The sequence below is a fragment of the Cherax quadricarinatus genome, chromosome 43, assembly GCF_038502225.1.
Source record: "Cherax quadricarinatus isolate ZL_2023a chromosome 43, ASM3850222v1, whole genome shotgun sequence".
NCBI classification, from domain to species: domain Eukaryota; kingdom Metazoa; phylum Arthropoda; class Malacostraca; order Decapoda; family Parastacidae; genus Cherax; species Cherax quadricarinatus.
In genome coordinates this window covers 5,197,710-5,219,550 of record NC_091334.1, presented here as the reverse complement: position 1 = coordinate 5,219,550, position 21,841 = coordinate 5,197,710, and the positions used below count along the sequence as shown (strand labels likewise).

Here is a 21,841-nt window from a genome sequence, read left to right as displayed (position 1 = left end):
TAGTAGCAGTAGTGGTTGTGGTGGTAATAGTAGTAGTAGTTATAGTAGTAGTGGTAGTACCAGTAGTAGTAGCAGTTGTAGTAGTAGTACGAACGAGTGGTATTTAAACAATAACAACACTTCTACTAGCCGGGGGCTCCCCAAACGGGGAGAAAAATGAAATTAGCTCTGAGGCTCCCACACCATCGAATGTCCTAGGATCACAGTAAAACACCTAGCTCTGCTGGGTGCGTGATTTTCGTAGGACTGGATAGTCCCGTGGGTTAGAGCGTCGTGAATTTTCGCTCACCATGAGGCGGGCTAAAGGAACACTGGTTCGAGCCCCCGGCTAGTCGTTTTCCCTGACAGTTTTTTTCATTAAATGCCGATTATGTCTCATTTTCTTCAACAGACACTGTTTGTCTGTGTGTGTGCGCTCGCGCGCGCGTGTGTGTGTTTGTGTGAGAGAGAGAAACAATCTCCGGCATTTTTACACAACTCAGTGTGACCATCCTTGCAACAACACTACACCATCCTTGCAACACCAGACCTTCCTTGCAACACCAGACCTTCCTTGCAACACCAGACCATCCTTGCAACAACACCAGACCTTCCTTGCAACACCAGACCATCCTTGCAACAAAACCAGACCATTCTTGCAACAGATCATCCTTGCAACAACACCAGACCATCCTTGCAACACCAGACCTTCCTTGCAACAGCACCAGACCATCCTTGCAACAACACCAGACCTTCCTTGCAACAGCACCAGACCATCCTTGCAACAACACCAGACCTTCCTTGCAACACCAGACCTTCCTTGCAACACCAGACCTTCCTTGCAACACCAGACCTTCCTTGCAACAACACCAGATCTTCCTTGCAACACCAGACCATCCTTGCAACACCAGACCATCCTTGCAACAACACCAGACCTTCCTTACAACACCAGACCTTCCTTGCAACAACACCAGACCATCCTTGCAACAACACCAGACCTTCCTTGCAACAACACCAGACCATCCTTGCAACAACACCAGACCTTCCTTGCAACAACACCAGATCTTCCTTGCAACAACACCAGACCATCCTTGCAACACCACCATACCATCCTTGCAACACCAGACCATCCTTGCAACAACACCAGACCTTCCTTGCAACAACGGCAGACCTTCCTTGCAACACCAGACCTTCCTTGCAACACCAAACCATCCTTGCAACAAAACCAGACCATTCTTGCAACACGAGATCATCCTTGCAACAAAATCAGACCATCCTTGCAACAACACCAGACCATCCTTGCAACAATATCAGACCATCCTTGCAACGACACCAGACCATCCTTGCAACAACAGACCATCCTTGCAACAAAACCAGACCATCCTTGCAACACCACCAGACCATCCTTGCAACAAAACCGGACCATCCTTGCAACAAAACCAGACCATCCTTGCAACAACAACTGGCTAAGTACCAAGAACGCATATAAAACTACACGACGCCTCCAAAGCCTTATTACTGATCCCTGGCTTGCGCAGGACCCATTTTAATGACGATAACCAGATTATCCTTCGAACACTAGACCATCCTTGTAACAAAACCAGACCATTCTTGCAACAACACTAGACCATCCTTGCAACAAAACCAGAGCATTCTGGCAACACTAGACCATCCTTGCAACAAAACCAGACCATTCTTGCAACACTAGACCATCCTTGTAACAAAACCAGACCATTCTTTCAACAACACTAGACCATCCTTGCAACAAAACCAGAGCATTCTGGCAACAACACTAGACCATCCTTGCAACAAAACCAGACCATTCTGGCAACAACACTAGACCATCCTTGCAACACAACCAGACCATTCTTGCAACAACACTAGACCATCCTTGTAACAAAACCAGACCATTCTTGCAACAACACTAGACCATCCTTGCAACAAAACCAGACCATTCTGGCAACAACACTAGATCATCCTTGCAACATCAGACCATTCTTGCAACAACACTAGACCATCCTTGCAACATCAGACCATTCTTGCAACACTAGACATCCTTGCAACAACACCAGACCATCCTTCCAATACTAGACATCCTTCCAACAACACCAGACCATCCTTCCAACACTAGACATCCTTCCAACAACACCAGACCATCCTTCCAACACTAGACATCCTTCCAACAACACCAGACCATCCTTCCAACACTAGACATCCTTCCAACAATAGATCAGCTGTGATGTATCACTGGCGATGGTCTCCATAACAACACTGATTAATACAACCATTACTGGAACCATTAAGAGAACCATTAATAGAATCACTAGTAGAACCACTTAGAGAATCACTAAAAGAACCTTTAGTAGAACCAAAAACAGAACAAGTAATAGAACCCTTAATAGAACCACTAATAGAACCTTTAATAGATCCACAATTAGAAGCATCATTATAACCGTTAATAGAACCACTAATGGAACCATTAATAGAACCACTAATAGAATGATTATGAGAACCACTAATAGAACAAGTATTCTTGTCAAAAAACCTTCTAACTAAACTAGATTTTTAACCATTCCGTAGTTTCTTATCGTCTCCACCTCTCCCTCCCTCCCGTTAATTATCTATCAAAGCTTCCCTCAGTTAAAGGCTCTTGGTTTGAGGAGTTTGAGCTGTCTTATCATTCCAAGGTTTAGATCTAAAGACTTCTTATTTGCCTTGCGTTGGCTGATTCACCATAATAATAGTATTAAAAATAGTAATAATAGTATTAGTATTGGTAGTAGTTGTAGTAATAGTAGTAGTAATAGTAGTAGTAATAGTAGTAGTAGTAGTAATAATAATAATAATAATAATAATAATAATAATAATAATAATAATAATAATAATAGTAATACCTCTAAGCTTTCCTCATAGCCTCGTCCAGGCAATAAATTGAGGTATAAGCCTCGGCCAGTGACTGGTAACATGGACATTCGCTTACAGGGACCCCTCAGAACACTGGTTAAATGAGGTTCCCTTAATTCGTCTGTGGTCTTTATGGACTGAGGTCACAGAAGGAACGGGGATACACCTTCTTCCCCTTCCATCCCTATCCCTCCCTCCGTCCACACACAAGATGTTCAACTTTAGGTGTTGGTGTTAGGTTGTTCCGTAGCTCGGTCGGTAGCGCACTCAGCTCACACACCGAGGTCCGGAGTTCGAATCCCCGGTACTGCTGGAAAATATTAGGACGTGTTTAAATAAGACACCTACTGTCCCTGTTCTTCCATCAGTATAAAACTGAGTACCTGGGTGTTAGTCGACTGGTGTGGGTCGCATCCTGGGACAAAACTGACCTAATTTGACGGAAATGTTCAGCATAACAAGCGGCTTTCTATATAGTAGTATGTTATTGATGTCAGCTAGGCCTATATATCTTGTACTTGTAGAAATAAAGTTATTATTCAGGGATGTGTGCGTGGATGTATTATGGTTGAGTGTGTTATGAATGAAAGAAATGTGGAGGTGGAAGATAAAGGGTCGGGGGGTTTTAAGGGAATTTTAGCGGAGGGGAGAGAAAGAGTGTGAATCAGGTGTGCTAGTATCTGATAGAATTAACGCTGAAGAATACGAAGAATTAATATTAGATGATCAGTTATTGAAGAAGTGGGAGTATATAGGAGAGAGAGAGAGAGAGAGAGAGAGAGAGAGAGAGATGTTCCGGGAAGTACTAAGCTTGTGTGGGAGAGAGTTGTGCACTGAGGAAGTAATTGTGGGAGATCTAGATGTTAAAGTGGGAGAATCTGTTGTAGAGGAGGAGGACGTAGTGGGTACGGTTTGTGGTGTCAGGGGTAAAAGGTAATGGGAGGAAACCTAACTGGACGATGTATACGAAGAGGTATGACCTATTTTAAGAAGAAAAGCGGATAAATAAGTACACGAGGTATGATATAGGGCGTGATGATAGCATTTTCTGAGGTTGTGGATGTGTAGACAAACTGTTACTATCAGGACTTCTGAACGTGCAAATTAAAGAAGCGACAGATATATTATTTAGTCGTGAGAAATCACGAAAGCTCTTGTAATTCCATTATTTTTTCACAGCAGTGATTTGTATTCTGTGATATATCTTGTTGGTCTTCCTTCTACAAGTAGGTCACACTGTCCTTGTACTTACAGGTCGCGGTGGTGGTGGAGCTCTGAAGGTGAGCAGTCCAGGAGAACGAGCAAGGTTCCGACACGACCCGTATACGCGAGTGCCCTCCTCCACCTAAACACCCAGGTGGCTCCTGTATCACCTTGTCAAAGGAGAGGTACGCGCGCACATCCTAAGGTAGCGGACGTGATTCGTGTTTTTTCCCTTTGTGGATGGTTTCAACGGGTCCCTGAAGTCAACCCGATGGGTACAAAGCGAGTGACTTGCTTCGTTCGTCGGATGGGCATAAGAAAACTAGGGGGAGAGGGAACGGGGGAGGCTTCGAAAGTGCCCCCCTTTCCCCTGGGTGAACGTGAGGATTCTTTTAAGCACATTTCAGTACCCCCCTCCCCCCTGTGGAAGCTCCCGTTTTCTGTGACTTTAGGTTATGCAACTCTGAAAGAGGGCAGCCTGTGGTAAATGGAGGTGTGTGTGTGCGCGCGTCTTGCATCTTCGCCAACTTGTGTACCTATGGCTGTAAGATAGAGAGAAAGAGCAGTGATTTGACGGAAACATATTTAATTATCCTTACACATATCCTTTCTCAAGATAATCCATGGAGTACTACCGGAAACTTGTCGTTTCTATGAAGGTGTCATCCTTGTGTGCACACCTTCTCACCAACTCAATTTTATAGTGGAAGAAGATCGACGAACAAGGGGACGTATAAACTTATTGCTTATTTGCTTATGTTTTGTCAAGCTTCACATGTTTCTTTAGCCCTGACTTCAGAGTAAAGTTGTCAAGCTTGCTGTACAAGTTCTAGTAAGGCAGAAATCTACCTTTAAGTTTCGTGTGTTCATTAAAAGGAGAGCCTGATTCTGCTGTGTGGTGCTGCAGCAGGTAACACAGACCTTGGACAAGCACTGGTCCATCTAATGAGACTTAGGTTGGAGACATTTGAGAGGATCTACTGTGACTTGTACCTGTCTGCGTTGTCAGCTTATCGATCTCTCGTGCAGGATTATAACCTAGAATATGCTGTTAACTCACTTGGTCGCGATTTGATAATGTACCAGGATATAACGAAAGGTCGTCTGTTTCCCCTCTACATTGTGGGTTAGTTGTGAATTGTTTCAGCTACGGTATTGTAGGTTAGTTCTACAGTGTTCTAGTCACGGTATTTTGGGTTATTTGTGACTTGTTTCACCTACGGTATTATGATTTATTCTTCTATGGTCCGAATTTTCTCTTGTGGAATATTAATGTGGAAAACAAGAAGAGGTCCACTGGTGTTCTAAGAGTGCCAGTGATGGAGAGGTCTACCCAACACCACTCAAGAACACTGGCACTGAACTTGGCACTGTAATTAGATACATGTTACCTGTAGGTGGAGCTACAAGTGATCAAGTCCCTATGCTATTTTTTCTTCCTTCCATACTTCCTTCCTTCCTTCCTTCCTTCCTTCCTTCCTTCCTTCCTTCCTTCCTACCTTCCTTCCTTCCTTCCTTCCTCTCACACCACTTGCTTCCTCCCTGAGGCTTCATAAAAGTGACTTAACATATAATTCGTTCAGTACAGCCAGGTATCCTACCAGGCTCCTTCAACACCCTGAGAGAACGTTCGCCCATTTCGCACCCTTGACGCGCACACACAGGTATATTCGAGCTTAAAACAAATAAATTTATACATGTCAACTCACGGTAAACCATCCCATCTCCCTTCGCTTGTCTTCCGTCAAAACCTCTGTATCCCCCAACAGTCTATTTGGTCAGAGACCACAGGTCGTGATGATGGGACGGAGGATCGAGCCTTCACCACTCCTGGAACACGTCAGTAACTTTAGAAAACCGTATTTAAAAAATCTGTAGCTGTGAGATTAATAAAATATACCTCCACACTTGCGAAACCACTGGTAAACCAATTACTTAATTGGTTTGAAAAGTTTACTTGACGCTACATGGTAATGCCACATAGGTGCCCCACGTAGTGCCACATCACCATGTAGAAAAATACAAAAGTAATTTAAAATTATTAAAATATTGTAGTTTATATGCCATTTTTTAAGGCTGTAACACATGAAAGTAATCAAATATAATTGGTATCTCACAGCAATGGAATATATATATATATGTCGTGCCGAATAGGCAGAACTTGCGATCTTGGCTTAAATGGCAACGTTCATCTTGCCATATAGGACAATTGAAAATTTGTGTATGCAATAATTTCGCCAAAATCATTCTGAACCTAACGAAAAAAATATATTTCACTGTGTTTGTTTAGTATTAAATTATTGTAAACAAATCTAAAATATATTTAGTTGGGTTAGGCTAAAATAAATTGTTCTTGTTATAATAAGGTTAGGTAAGTTTTCTAAGATTCTTTTGGTGCAAAATTAAAAATTTTTACATTAACATTAATGAAAAAAATATATCTTTAAACGTATAAGAGAAAATTTTATAAAGGACTTAATTTTAAATGAGTTCTTGTTAATTGACCAGTTTTACATATTCGGCACGATATATATATATATATATATATATATATATATATATATATATATATATATATATATATATATATATATATATATATATATATATATATATAATATGTATTTGTCGTGCCAAATAGCTAAAACTGGTCAATTAGCAAGAACTCATTTAAAATTAATAATTTTTGTACCAAAAGAACCTTAGAAAACTTACCTGACCTTATTATAACAAGCGCAATTTAATTTAGCCTATTCAAACTAAATATATTTTAGACAAATTTACAATAATTTAATAATAAGTAAATACAATGAAATATATTTCTTCGATAGGTTCAGAATGATTTTTGAGAAATTATTGCATACACAGATTTTCGCTCGCCTTATTCGGTAAGAAGAGCATTGCTATTTAAGCCAAAATCGCAAGTTTTACCTATTCGGCACGACATATATGACACGTAGTGGCCTCCACTTAGCGACGTAGATAGGGACCAGAGAATTGTACCATTAAAGGGGAACTACATTAAACATACCGTACTTTCCAGCAGCACTCTACCTCGTTGTCTACAATAGCGACCTGGGTGATATACTCTCTCTAATTTATATTATTTATTTTCTGTCCTGACAAAGATTAGCTCCTCCCCTCCCCCTCCCAAAAAAAAAATAATGCAAGCTTACCATGCATAAACCGTATGGTTATACACGATAAACAAATGAATTCGGTAGAAATGGTAAATTCAGTCTTGTTACCTAACAACCTGTCGGTATTTTATACCATTTTAATGTTCAAATTCAGTCTTGTTTCGTCTGACAGAGTTCATTGTGTTTTGCCTTATCACTTAATACAAAGACTAAAACACAGTCAACCGAGCTGTGGTGAGGTCAGAAGTAACAGCGTGGCTGATCAGGCCCTGATCCACTGCGAGGCCTAGTCTAGGACCCGGCCGCGGGGGCGTTGACCCCTGGAACACTCTCCAGATATACTCCAGGCAGGGAGGATTTTATTTAAACCTGCTCATTGAAATTCTGACGCCCAAATCTTTCCTTATCTAATTAAGTTTTTCTTATGAATTTCGTTGTTTATTTTTTTTTTCAGTTCGTGTGTGACCTTGTGATAAAAACGAACGATAAGGTTAATTTAACACTAGACTCACTGGACTGACTGCCAGCAAATCTGTCTTCAGTCCATCTTTTATGTCAGTAAAATCTAGAATATTTAAGGAGATGCTTAATTTTTTTTACAATAGCGTTGTCCTGGCATCTGGTCGTTGTGCGAGCGGACGGAGAAGGGCTGCCGCCAGGAGTTTGGTCGTAGTACGAGCGGGAAGTGGTCGTTAAACGGGGAAGAGGAGGAAACAGTCCTAATTTTTTTTACCAAACTACTTCTCCAATTTTAGATAGCAATATAAATTCCGATAAATAGCACAAATGCTGTATTTTTCTCCCCACAGATTAGATTCAGCGGGTTTGCGGTTCACAGGTCGAGCATATTAGAAAAAACTCTGAGAGTAAGGAGTGTCGGGTCGCACAAGTGTCATCAACTTCATATTTACATCAATTATAATTATCTTATACCTTCTTCAACACCAACAATAAATTCTTGTTAAAGGGAATATATTATAGTGTTCGTCTTAACCAGGTACAGAGCAAACCATACCACGGGCGGGATTTGAACCCGCGGTCAGTCTCAAAACTCCAGACCGTCGCGTTAGCCACTGGACATCTGGAGTTTTGAGACTCTCTGACCGCGGGTTCAAACCCCACCCGTGGTCAGAGAGTCTCAAAACTCCAGATGTCCAGTGGCTAACGCGACGGTCTGGAGTTTTGAGACTCTCTGACCGCGGGTTCAAACCCCACCCGTGGTCAGAGAGTCTCAAAACTCCAGATGTCCAGTGGCTAACGCGACGGTCTGGAGTTTTGAGACTCTCTGACCGCGGGTTCAAACCCCACCCGTGGTCAGAGAGTCTCAAAACTCCAGATGTCCAGTGGCTAACGCGACGGTCTGGAGTTTTGAGACTCTCTGACCGCGGGTTCAAACCCCACCCGTGGTATGGTTTGTTTGCAATCATGTCATTACGATTTCGTGAGTCAGATACAGAGTACCCTGTAATAACGAACGTCCATTTCTAGAAATATTCATCTCTGGTGACGTGGTCTCACATCTCGACGAACAGAAACCAGCTTACTGGAAAGATGCCTTTTTATTGGTCGAGCGTAAACACTTAAAAGCCAACTGGTGATTCACTGATTCTAAGAAAACCAATTTTGATTGGTTTTGTTTCCTTTTCAACCGAGCTACTTGATTGGCTGATTTTACCTGACTTTGAAAAGCATCTTGTTATTGGTTGGCTCAACATGACTTTCTAAGCGAACATCTGATTGGATGAATTAATACAAGTCACATTTAGGTAAAAAAAATGTCTCTAAAAAAATACGAATCCTGTTTATTAAACAATATAAACAAAGAAATTGTATTGTTCTCAATCATTTTATTATTAAAACAAAAAATAAACTAAAATGTGATTGTTTTTAGTATTTGTAAATTCTACGACGTAAGTCTCGCGTCACAATGTCACGTAACGTCACAATGTCACGTAACGTCACAATGTCACGTAACGTCACAATGTCACGTAGCGTCACAATGTCACGTAACGTCACAATGTCACGTAACGTCACAATGTCACGTAACGTCACAATGTCACGTAACGTCACAATGTCACGTAACGTCACAATGTCACGTAACGTCACAATGTCACGTAACGTCACAAGACATTATAATGTCACACGACGCCACAATGTCACACAGCGTCACAAGACATCAGAATGTCACACGATGCCACAATGTCACACGACGCCACAATGTCACAAAACGTCACAAGACATCAGAATGTCACACGACTCCTCAATGTCACAAGACGCCACAATGTCACAAGACGTCACAATGTCACAAGACGTCACAGTGTCACACGACGTCACTATGTCACAATGTCACAAGACATCACAATGTCACACGACGCCACAATGTCACGTCACAATGTCATAAGTTGTCACAATGTCACAAGACGTTACAATGTCACACGACGTCACAATGTCACGTCACAATGTCACAAGTTGTCATAATGTCACAAGACATCACAATGTCACACGACGTCACAATGTCACAAGTTGTCACAATGTCACAAGACATCACAGTGTCACACGACGTCACAATGTCACGTCACAATGTCACAAGACGTCACAATGTCACACGACGTCACAATGTCACGTCACAACGTCACAAGGCACCACAATGCGATATCAGAACCTTGTGCGTCACAATATGCACACAAATCTAACTGATGTGACCTCTGTCACCCACAGTTCCAGCGTACATGGCTGCTGTTCAGTCCTCAAGCCTTGAGTCATCTGGTCCTTGTGTTCTCTTTTTCTAAGCTTCTGAGTGGTCAACTGATTTTAATTGGTCTACGGGTCTTCCACCTGATGTTTGGTCTACGGGTCTTTCTACTTTCTAACTGATCTACAGGAATTTACTGCTTTTTGTCTGATCGGTCTGTTGCTCTTTGCCTCTGATTGGTTTAGTAGTCTTAGCTTGTGAGTGGCCTATGGGTCTTCCTGGTTTAAATAAAACCTGTTGGTTTTAGCTCTTCCTTGGTCTAGGAAGTCTTTCTAGCTTCGGTGTTTGTAGGCCTTGGGTGGTCTAAGAGGTCTTCCTAGCTTGAATGGTCTGCAGACCTTGTGTTAAGATATTTCTTAACTGCAAGGTAAACACAGTTAAACTGACGGAAGAAAGAGTGTGAGCACTCAGATAATAGACAGACAACTGTCATCTCCAGTCTCAGTAGACAGTCTTCATGACAGCTAAGAAACCTCTCAACTGTCTGAGTGATCGTTGCTGACAGCTGCCAGACCTCTTTTCCATCGCACTGGTCTGGCTGATAGTGACTATGGTCTTCCTGAAGAACTCATTTAAGCTCTGATTATTGTTCTTGTAGCAGCGGAAGATATAACAGCAGAGGCTATAACAGCAGAGGCTATAACAGCAGAGGCTATAACGGCAGAGGCTATAACAGCAGAGGCTATAACAGCAGACGCTATAACAGCAGACGCTATAACGGCAGAGGCTATAACAGCAGAGGCTATAACAGCAGAGGCTATAACAGCAGAGGCTATAACAGCAGAGGCTATAACAGCAGAGGCTATAACGGCAGAGGCTATAACGGCAGAGGCTATAACAGCAGAGGCTATAACAGCAGACGCTATAACGGCAGAGGCTATAACAGCAGAGGCTATAACAGAAGAGGCTATAACAGCAGAGGCTATAACAGCAGAAGCTATAACGGCAGAAACCTGCCGCCACTAATTATATATTTCATTTGCTGGATATTGTTAACTTTATATAAAACAATAAATATTTAGACTACTTTTGTACATATGGTGTATATATATATCTATATTATATATATATATATATATATATATATATATATATATATATATATATATATATATATATATATATATATATATATATATATATATATATATATATATATAACCACAAATATATATATTATATACAATCACAAATATATATTTAATAAATTATTCCCAAGAAAAATAATGTCAAACTTTTAATCAAAATAGTCGCCTATGCTTAGAGTTTTCGTTTTATCATAATATGGCTGCTATCGACTAGTCACGTAGGGATCAAAATACACACACCTCACTGTGGTCACATACGCCTCTTGGCCATCTCTGGCGATTCCTTGTACGAAGACTTGACACAGTTGAAGGAATCTCCTCAACTTTCAACCCTCGAGACAGGAGGTTACCAACCCTCTGATTGGGATTACTTCTGCAGGATTTAAACTCTTTCTCTCTCTCCCTCTCTCTGAAAGTGTTAGGTATTACTGACTCATGATTCTACAATATCTCGAGCAGTAGGATCCAGTTCTGTGTTGTGGGTGAAGTCTTTGACTTGACGTGGGATCAGTGAATAATGTTAAGTGTCTTGGGTGTTCAATCCTGTGTTCAGACGAGATCTGACCTTGTTTGTTCAGGTGAGATTTTGTTTAAGGATAGTCAGAAGTCAGAGTTTGAAATACAGAAGATTTCCAGCTTGAATATATGTTTAAGTCCCTTGCTACCTATGTTGCCATGCCCCTTGCTACCTATGTTACCATGCCCCTTGCTACCTATGTTACCATGCCCCTTGCTACCTATGTTACCATGCCCCTTGCTACCTATGTTACCATGCCCCTTGCTACCTATGTTACCATGCCCCTTGCTACCTATGTTACCATGCCCCTTGCTACCTGTTACTATGCCCCTTGCTACCTATGTTACCATGCCCCTTGCTACCTATGTTACCATGCCCCTTGCTACCTGTTACTATGCCCCTTGCTACCTATGTTACCATGCCCCTTGCTACCTATGTTACCATGCCCCTTGCTACCTATGTTACCATGCCCCTTGCTACCTATGTTACCATGCCCCTTGCTACCTATGTTGCCATGCCCCTTGCTACCTATGTTACCATGCCCCTTGCTACCTATGTTACCATGCCCCTTGCTACCTATGTTACCATGCCCCTTGCTACCTATGTTACCATGCCCCTTGCTACCTGTTACTATGCCCCTTTCTACCTATGTTACCATGCCCCTTGCTACCTATGTTACCATGCCCCTTGCTACCTATGTTACCATGCCCCTTGCTACCTGTTACTATGCCCCTTGCTACCTATGTTACCATGCCCCTTGCTACCTATGTTACCATGCCCCTTGCTACCTATGTTACCATGCCCCTTGCTACCTATGTTACCATGCCCCTTGCTACCTATGTTGCCATGCCCCTTGCTACCTATGTTACCATGCCCCTTGCTACCTATGTTACCATGCCCCTTGCTACCTATGTTACCATGCCCCTTGCTACCTATGTTACCATGCCCCTTGCTACCTGTTACTATGCCCCTTTCTACCTATGTTACCATGCCCCTTGCTACCTATGTTACCATGCCCCTTGCTACCTATGTTACCATGCCCCTTGCTACCTGTTACTATGCCCCTTGCTACCTATGTTACTATGCCCCTTTCTACCTTTGTCACTACGTCCCTTGCTTTATCACTGCGTCTCTTGCATTATCACTGTGTTCCTTGCTTTATGACCGCGTCCCTTGGTTTATCACTGCGTCCCTTGCTTTATGACCGCGTCCCTTGGTTTATCACTGCGTCCCTTGCTTTATGACCGCGTCCCTTGGTTTATCACTGCGTCCCTTCGTGTTGATGCAAGATTTCCAAATCTGGCTCGCCTAAACCATCTTTAGATATAACAACAGGTTCTATCCCACCAGGTTCTATTCTAGCAGGTTTTATCCTAGCAGGTTCTATCCTAGCAGGTTGTGTCCCAGCATGCTCTGTCTTAGCGGGTTCTATCCTAGCAGATTCTATCCCAGCAGGTTCTATCCTAGAAGGTTCTATCCTAGCAGGTTTTATCTCAACAGGTTCTATCTCAGCAGGCTCTATCCTAGTCGGTTCTATCCCAGCAGGTTCTATCTTAGTAGGTTCTATCCCAGCAGTTTCTGTCCTAGCAGGTTCTATCCTAGCAGGTTCTATCCCAGCAAGTTCTATCCCAGCAGGTTCTATCCCAGCAGGTTCTATCTTAGTAAGTTCTATCCCAGCAGTTTCTGTCCTAGCAGATTCTATCCCAGTAGTTTGTCCTAGCAGGTTCTATCCCAGCAATTTATGTACTAGCAGGTTCTATCACAGCAGGTTCTATCTTAGTAGGCTCTCTTCCAGTATTCCAACAGTTTATGTCCTAGCAGATTCTATCCCAGCAGGTTCTACCCCACCAGGTTTTATCCTAGCTGGTTGTAGCCTAGTTCTATCCTAGCAGGTTCTATCCAAGCCGGTTCTATCCTAGCAGGTTCTATTCCAGCAGGTTCTGTGCTAATTGTAAAACAAGTATCTGTGATTCCCTTGTTGTGGCTCGCATCCCATGGCAGAGAGGTGGAGAATCCCTGTCATAAACCCGCATGGCCTGGGTTATCCTGGGTTATCTGGGGCGAGTGAACTGGTTAATTTTATCTTCCTAAGATACTTTTGCTCACACCAGGACAAGATATATACACTGGGAGATGTATATCTTTCAGTGTATATACACGGGAGGTATATATTTCTCAATGTATATACTGTGGGAGGTATATATTCCACAGTGTATATACAGTGGTAGATGTATATCTCTCCGTGTATCTACACTTGGAGATGTATAACTCTCAGTGTATATACACTGGGATGTATATATTCCACAGTGTATATACAGTGGTAGATGTATATCTCTCTGTGTGTATACACTGGGAGATGTACAACTCTTAGTGTATATACACAGGAAGGTGTATATCTCTCAGTGTATATAAACTGGGAGATGGAGATGTATAACTCTCAGTGTATATACACTGGGAGATGTATAACTCAGTGTATATACACTGGGAAATGTATATCTCTCATTATATATACATTGGGAGGTATATATCTTTCAGAGCACATCGGGAGATGTATATCAGTGTATATATACTGCAAGTTTACATTAATCACTATATATATATATATTCTCAACATTATTATTGACTGGTAATTAAGTAGGTAACACGCAGCTTTAACAACCCTCGTGTAGTAGATAGACTTGAAACCCCCCCTTCATTAACCATCGTCTTCTTTGACTGTATCAATCTCATTTACATCAAGCATTTCCTTCTATTTTTTTTTTTTTTGGAGTGTGTATAATTCTTTGCGCCATAATTCCCGCCAATTAATTTCCCGCCATTTATATTTCCCGCCAGCTATTCTCCCGCCAAAAATTTCCAAATACTTCCAGACACAGCAATAATGACATTTTTTTTAAGCCGTCATTTTCGGCCTCAATGCTTATCACGTCTCCCCCCCCCAAAAAAAAAAAATCATTGAGTCATACAATTGATTTAATTCATTATTGAAGCGGCTGGTTGACCAATGGGAAAAATATATCCCAGTCCATTGTGATTACTACACTAACAGAAGCACTCACATTACTCAACACTGTAGTGCAAAGCGGATGTATATATATATATATATATATATATATATATATATATATATATATATATATATATATATATATATATATGTCGTGCCGAATAGGCAGAACTTGCGATCTTGGCTTAAATAGCAACGTTCATCTTGCCATATAGGACAAGTGAAAATTTGTGTATGTAATAATTTCGCCAAAATCATTCTGAACCTAACGAAAAAAATATATTTCACTGTGTTTGTTTAGTATTAAATTATTGTAAACAAATCTAAAATATATTTAGTTGGGTTAGGCTAAAATAAATTGTTCTAGTTATAATAAGGTTAGGTAAGTTTTCTAAGATTCTTTTGGTGCAAAATTAAAAAATTTTACATTAACATTAATGAAAAAAATATATCTTTAAACGTATAAGAGAAAATTTTAGAAACTAATTAATTTTAAATGAGTTCTTGCTAATTGACCAGTGTTACGTAGTCGCCACGACATTATATATATAGATATATATATATATATATATATATATATATATATATATATATATATATATATATATATATATATATATATCCAAGTCTTTGTTAAATTATGAAACGATTTTCGACTGCATGTTCTAATGTTTATATTATAGAAACACCACACTCTATAATATTTGTAACACCACACTATAATATTTGCAACACCACTCTATAATATTTGCAACACCACTCTATAATATTTGCAACACCACTATAATATTTGCAACACAACTCTATAATATTTGCAACACCACTCTATATCTGCAACACCACACTATAATATTTGCAACACCACTATAATATTTGCAACACCACTCTATAATATTTGCAATACCACACTATAATATTTGCAACACCACTCTATAATATTTGCAACACCACTCTATAATATTTGCAACACCACTCTATAATATTTGCAACACCACTATAATATTTGCAACACCACTCTATAATATTTGCAACACCACTCTATAATATTTGCAACACCACTATAATATTTGCAACACCACTATAATATTTGCAACACCACTCTATAATATTTGCAACACCACTCTATAATATTTGCAACACCACTATAATATTTGCAACACCACTCTATATTTGCAACACCACTCTATATCTGCAACACCACACTATAATATTTGCAACACCACTCTATAATATTTGCAACACCACTCTATAATATTTGCAACACCACTCTATAATATTTGCAACACCACACTATAATATTTGCAACACCACTCTATAATATTTGCAACACCACTCTATAATATTTGCAACACCACTCTATAATATTTGCAACACCACTCTATAATATTTGCAACACCACTCTATAATATTTGCAACACCACTCTATAATATTTGCAACACCACTATAATATTTGCAACACCACTATAATATTTGCAACACCACTATAATATTTGCAACACCACTCTATAATATTTGCAACACCACTCTATAATATTTGCAACACCACTCTATAATATTTGCAACACCAGTCTATAATATTTGCAACACCACTCTATAATATTTGCAACACCACTCTATAATATTTGCAACACCACTATAATATTTGCAACACCACTCTATAATATTTGCAACACCACTCTATATTTGCAACACCACTCTATTTGCAACACCACTCTATAATATTTGCAACACCACTCTATAATATTTGCAACACCACTCTATAATATTTGCAACACCACTCTATAATATTTGCAACACCACTCTATATTTGCAACACCACACTCTAAAATATTTGCAACACCTCTCTATAATATTTGCAACACCACTCTATAACATCTGCAACACCACTCTATAATATCTGCAACACCAGTCTATAAAATTTGCAACACCACTCTATAATATTTGCAACACCACTCTATATTTGCAACACCACTATAATATCTGCAACACCACTCTATAATATCTGCAACACCACTCTATAATATTTGCAACACCACTCTATAATATTTGCAACACCACTCTATAATATTTGCAACACAACTCTCTATATTTGCAACACAACTCTCTATAATATTTGCAACACCACACTATAATATTTGCAACACCACACTATAATATTTGCAACACCACTCTATAATATTTGCAAAACCACTCTATAATATTTGCAACACCACTATATTTGCAACACCACACTATAATATTTGCAACACCACACTATAATATTTGCAACACCACTCTATAATATTTGCAACACCACACTATAATATTTGCAACACCACTCTATATTTGCAACACCACACTATAATGTTTGCTACACCACACTATAATATTTGCAACACCACACTATAATATTTGCAACACCGCCATATAAAATTTGCATCACAACTATAATATTTGCAACACCATTCTCTCTATTTGCAACACCACTCTCTATAATATTTACAACACCACTCTCTATAATATGTTCAACACCACTCCATAATATTTGCAACTCCTCTCTATAATATTTGCAACAGCACTCTATATTTGCAATATCACTCTATAATATTTGCAACACCACTCTCTATTATATTTGCAACACCACACTCTATATTTGCAACACCACTCTAATATTTGCAACACCATTCTCTATAAGATTTGTAACACCACTCTCTATTATATTTGCAACACCACTCTATAATATTTGCAAGACCACTCTAGAGTATTTGGAACACGACTCTCTATTATATTTGCAAGAGCACTCTATATTTGCAACACCACTGTATAATATTTGCAACACCTCTCTCTATAATATTTGCAACACCATTCTCAATAATATTTGCAACACTACTCTATAATATTTGCAACACCACTCTCTATATTTGCAACACCACTCTCTATATTTGCAACACCACTCTATAATATTTGCAACACCATTCTCTATAATATTTGCAACACCACTCTATAATATTTGCAACACCACTCTATAGTATTTGCAACTCCACTCTCTATTATATTTGCAATACCACTCTATTATAATATTTGCAACACCACTCTCTATAATATTTGCAGCACCACTCTAATATTTGCGACACCACTATAATATTTGCAACACCACTCTATAATATTTGCAACACCACTCTATATTTGCAACACCACACTCTAAAATATTTGCAACACCTCTCTATAATATTTGCAACACCACTCTATAACATCTGCAACACCACTCTATAATATCTGCAACACCAGTCTATAAAATTTGCAACACCACTCTATAATATTTGCAACACCACTCTATATTTGCAACACCACTATAATATCTGCAACACCACTCTATAATATCTGCAACACCACTCTATTATATTTGCAACACCACTCTATAATATTTGCAACACAACTCTCTATATTTGCAACACCACTCCATAATATTTGCAACACAACTCTCTATAATATTTGCAACACCACACTATAATATTTGCAACACCACACTATAATATTTGCAACACCACTCTATAATATTTGCAAAACCACTCTATAATATTTGCAACACCACTATAATATTTGCAACACCACACTATAATATTTGCAACACCACACTATAATATTTGCAACACCACTCTATAATATTTGCAACACCACACTATAATATTTGCAACACCACTCTATATTTGCAACACCACACTATAATGTTTGCTACACCACACTATAATATTTGCAACACCACACTATATTTGCAACACCGCCATATAAAATTTGCATCACAACTATAATATTTGCAACACCATTCTCTCTATTTGCAACACCACTCTCTATAATATTTACAACACCACTCTCTATAATATGTTCAACACCACTCCATAATATTTGCAACTCCTCTCTATAATATTTGCAACAGCACTCTATATTTGCAATATCACTCTATAATATTTGCAACACCACTCTCTATTATAATTGCAACACCACTCTCTATATTTGCAACACCACTCTAATATTTGCAACACCATTCTCTATAAGATTTGTAACACCACTCTCTATTATATTTGCAACACCACTCTATAATATTTGCAAGACCACTCTAGAGTATTTGGAACACGACTCTCTATTATATTTGCAAGAGCACTCTATATTTGCAACACCACTGTATAATATTTGCAACACCTCTCTCTATAATATTTGCAACACCATTCTCAATAATATTTGCAACACTACTCTATAATATTTGCAACACCACTCTCTATTATATTTGCAACACCACTCTCTATATTTGCAACACCACTCTATAATATTTGCAACACCATTCTCTATAATATTTGCAACACCACTCTATAATATTTGCAACACCACTCTATAGTATTTGCAACTCCACTCTCTATTATATTTGCAATACCACTCTATTATAATATTTGCAACACCACTCTCTATAATATTTGCAGCACCACTCTAATATTTGCAACACCACTCTATAATATTTGCAACACCACTCTATAATATTTGCAACACCACTCTATATCTGCAACACCACACTATAATATTTGCAACACCACACTATAATATTTGCAACACCACACTATAATATTTGCAACACCACACTATAATATTTGCAACACTACTCTATATTTGCAACACCACACTATAATCTTTGCAACACCACTATATTTGCAACACCACTATATTTGCAACACCACACTATAATGTTTGCAACACCACACTATAATATTTGCAACACCACTCTACAGTATTTGCAACACCACTCCATAATATTTGCAACACCACTCTATAATATTTGCAACACCACTCCAATATATATGCAACACCACTCTATAATATTTACCACACCACTTTATAATATTTGCAACACAGCTCTATAATATTTGCAAGGCCACTCTATAGTATTTGGAACACCACTCTATTTGCAACACCACTGTATAATATTTGCAATACCACTCTCTATATTTGCAACACCATTCTCAATATTTGCAACACTACTCTATAATATTTGCAACACAACTCTCTATAATATTTGCAACACCACTCTATATTTGCAACACCACTCTATAGTATTTGCAACTCCACTCTCTATTATATTTGCAACAGCACTCTCTATAATATTTGCAACACCACTCTATAATATTTGCAACACCACTTTATAATATTTGCAACACCACTCTATAATATTTGCAACACCACTCTCTATAATATTCGCAACACCACTCTCTATAATATTTGCAACACCACTCTCTATAATATTCGCAACACCACTCTCTATAATATTTGCGACATCACTATTATAATATTTGCAACAGCACTCTCTATAATATTTGCAACACCACTCTATTATAATATTTGAAACAGCACTCTCTATAATATTTGCAACACCACTCTATAATATTTGCAACACCACCCTATAATTAACGATTTACAAAATATTAAGCATAAATATATCTGAGCGGTGTGACACAAATTTAGCAAGTGATCCTGGCAGTAGAATGACCCATAAAGGAGTTTGTAAAATGTCTTATCTTGAAGGGAAAGATGTAAGAGAGGAAAGATGAGAAGCAGGATGAGATGCAAGATAGGTAGAGAGGCGGAGCTTGATGAGACGTAGATAAGAGGGAGAAGCCTTGAGTTGTCAGCCAAGACTGACACAGACGTAGTTAATCTTGGGCGATGTTCACACCATCAGTGACCGACACTGAGGGAGAAATCAGTGTCGCACGAGTATATACACCGAGAAATATGTATTTCTCAGTGTTTATTGATGGTTAATTGGGATGGTTTGAAACCTGAGGAGAAAGCCTGGTTACAGACCGGGCCGAGGGGGCGCTGACCCCCGGAACTCTCTCCAGGTACACTCTAGGTATGCGAGGGTTCAATGAGGCTGCTTCGTAACCTGTTCACTACTAGTCAGGAATACTTTAATACGTAAAACAGTGCTTAAGGCAAACTCTCACTGTATGTATACACAGATAAATACACCTCACGATGTATGTATCACGTCGAATATACACAGAATATTCATATGAGGATTTAACATATTTTTTCTACTAGTGGACAGACGACAAACCAAATGTTATAAAGCTTCGTGTAGTCGATAGGCTTGAAATCTGATTACACAGGAATTATCCCCTCAATGAACGTCAACCCCCCCCAGACCCCCCATCACCCCCCATTCCCATCACACCTGTCATGTATGTCCCTCTCCTCCCCCACCCCAGATATATATATATATATATATATATATATATATATATATATATATATATATATATATATATATATATATAAATATATATATGAACACAGTCTAGTAATCACATTTCTCATCAGTAAAATAAATCTAGTCGTCATAATTCTTACACAATGTGGTTATCGTCTTCCACAATGTGGTTATCGTCTTACACAATGTGGTTATCGTCTTACACAATGTGGTTATCGTCTTCCACAATGTGGTTATCGTCTTACACAATGTGGTTATCGTCTTCCACAATGTGGTTATCGTCTTACACAATGTGGTTATCGTCTTCCACAATGTGGTTATCGTCTTACACAATGTGGTTATCGTCTTCCACAATGTGGTTATCGTCTTCCACAATGTGGTTATCGTCTTACACAATGTGGTTATCGTCTTCCACAATGTGGTTATCGTCTTCCACAATGTGGTTATCGTCTTACACAATGTGGTTATCGTCTTCCACAATGTGGTTATCGTCTTCCACAATGTGGTTATCGTCTTCCACAATGTGGTTATCGTCTTACACAATGTGGTTATCGTCTTACACAATGTGGTTATCGTCTTACACAATGTGGTTATCGTCTTCCACAATGTGGTTATCGTCTTACACAATGTGGTTATCGTCTTACACAATGTGGTTATCGTCTTCCACAATGTGGTTATCGTCTTACACAATGTGGTTATCGTCTTCCACAATATGGTTATCGTCTTACACAATGTGGTTATCGTCTTACACAATGTGGTTATCGTCTTCCACAATGTGGTTATCGTCTTCCACAATGTGGTTATCGTCTTCCACAATGTGGTTATCGTCTTACACAATGTGGTTATCGTCTTACACAATGTGGTTATCGTCTTACACAATGTGGTTATCGTCTTCCACAATGTGGTTATCGTCTTACACAATGTGGTTATCGTCTTACACAATGTGGTTATCGTCTTACACAATGTGGTTATCGTCTTACACAATGTGGTTATCGTCTTACACAATGTGGTTATC

The 21,841-nt window shown here is 39.1% G+C and overlaps 1 protein-coding gene across 1 annotated transcript in view; it reads left to right on the top strand.

Annotated features, from left to right (window-relative positions):
- Positions 1-6,562, top strand: part of LOC138853899 (KH domain-containing, RNA-binding, signal transduction-associated protein 2-like) — a 52,923-nt gene extending 46,361 nt beyond the window's left edge. Inside the window, exon 7 of the mRNA XM_070093487.1 lies at positions 4,138-6,562. Coding sequence (XP_069949588.1) covers positions 4,138-4,232 — 95 coding nt within the window. The 3' untranslated portion in view covers positions 4,233-6,562. The remainder of the gene's footprint in view (positions 1-4,137) is intronic.
- Positions 6,563-21,841: the final 15,279 nt, after the last annotated feature.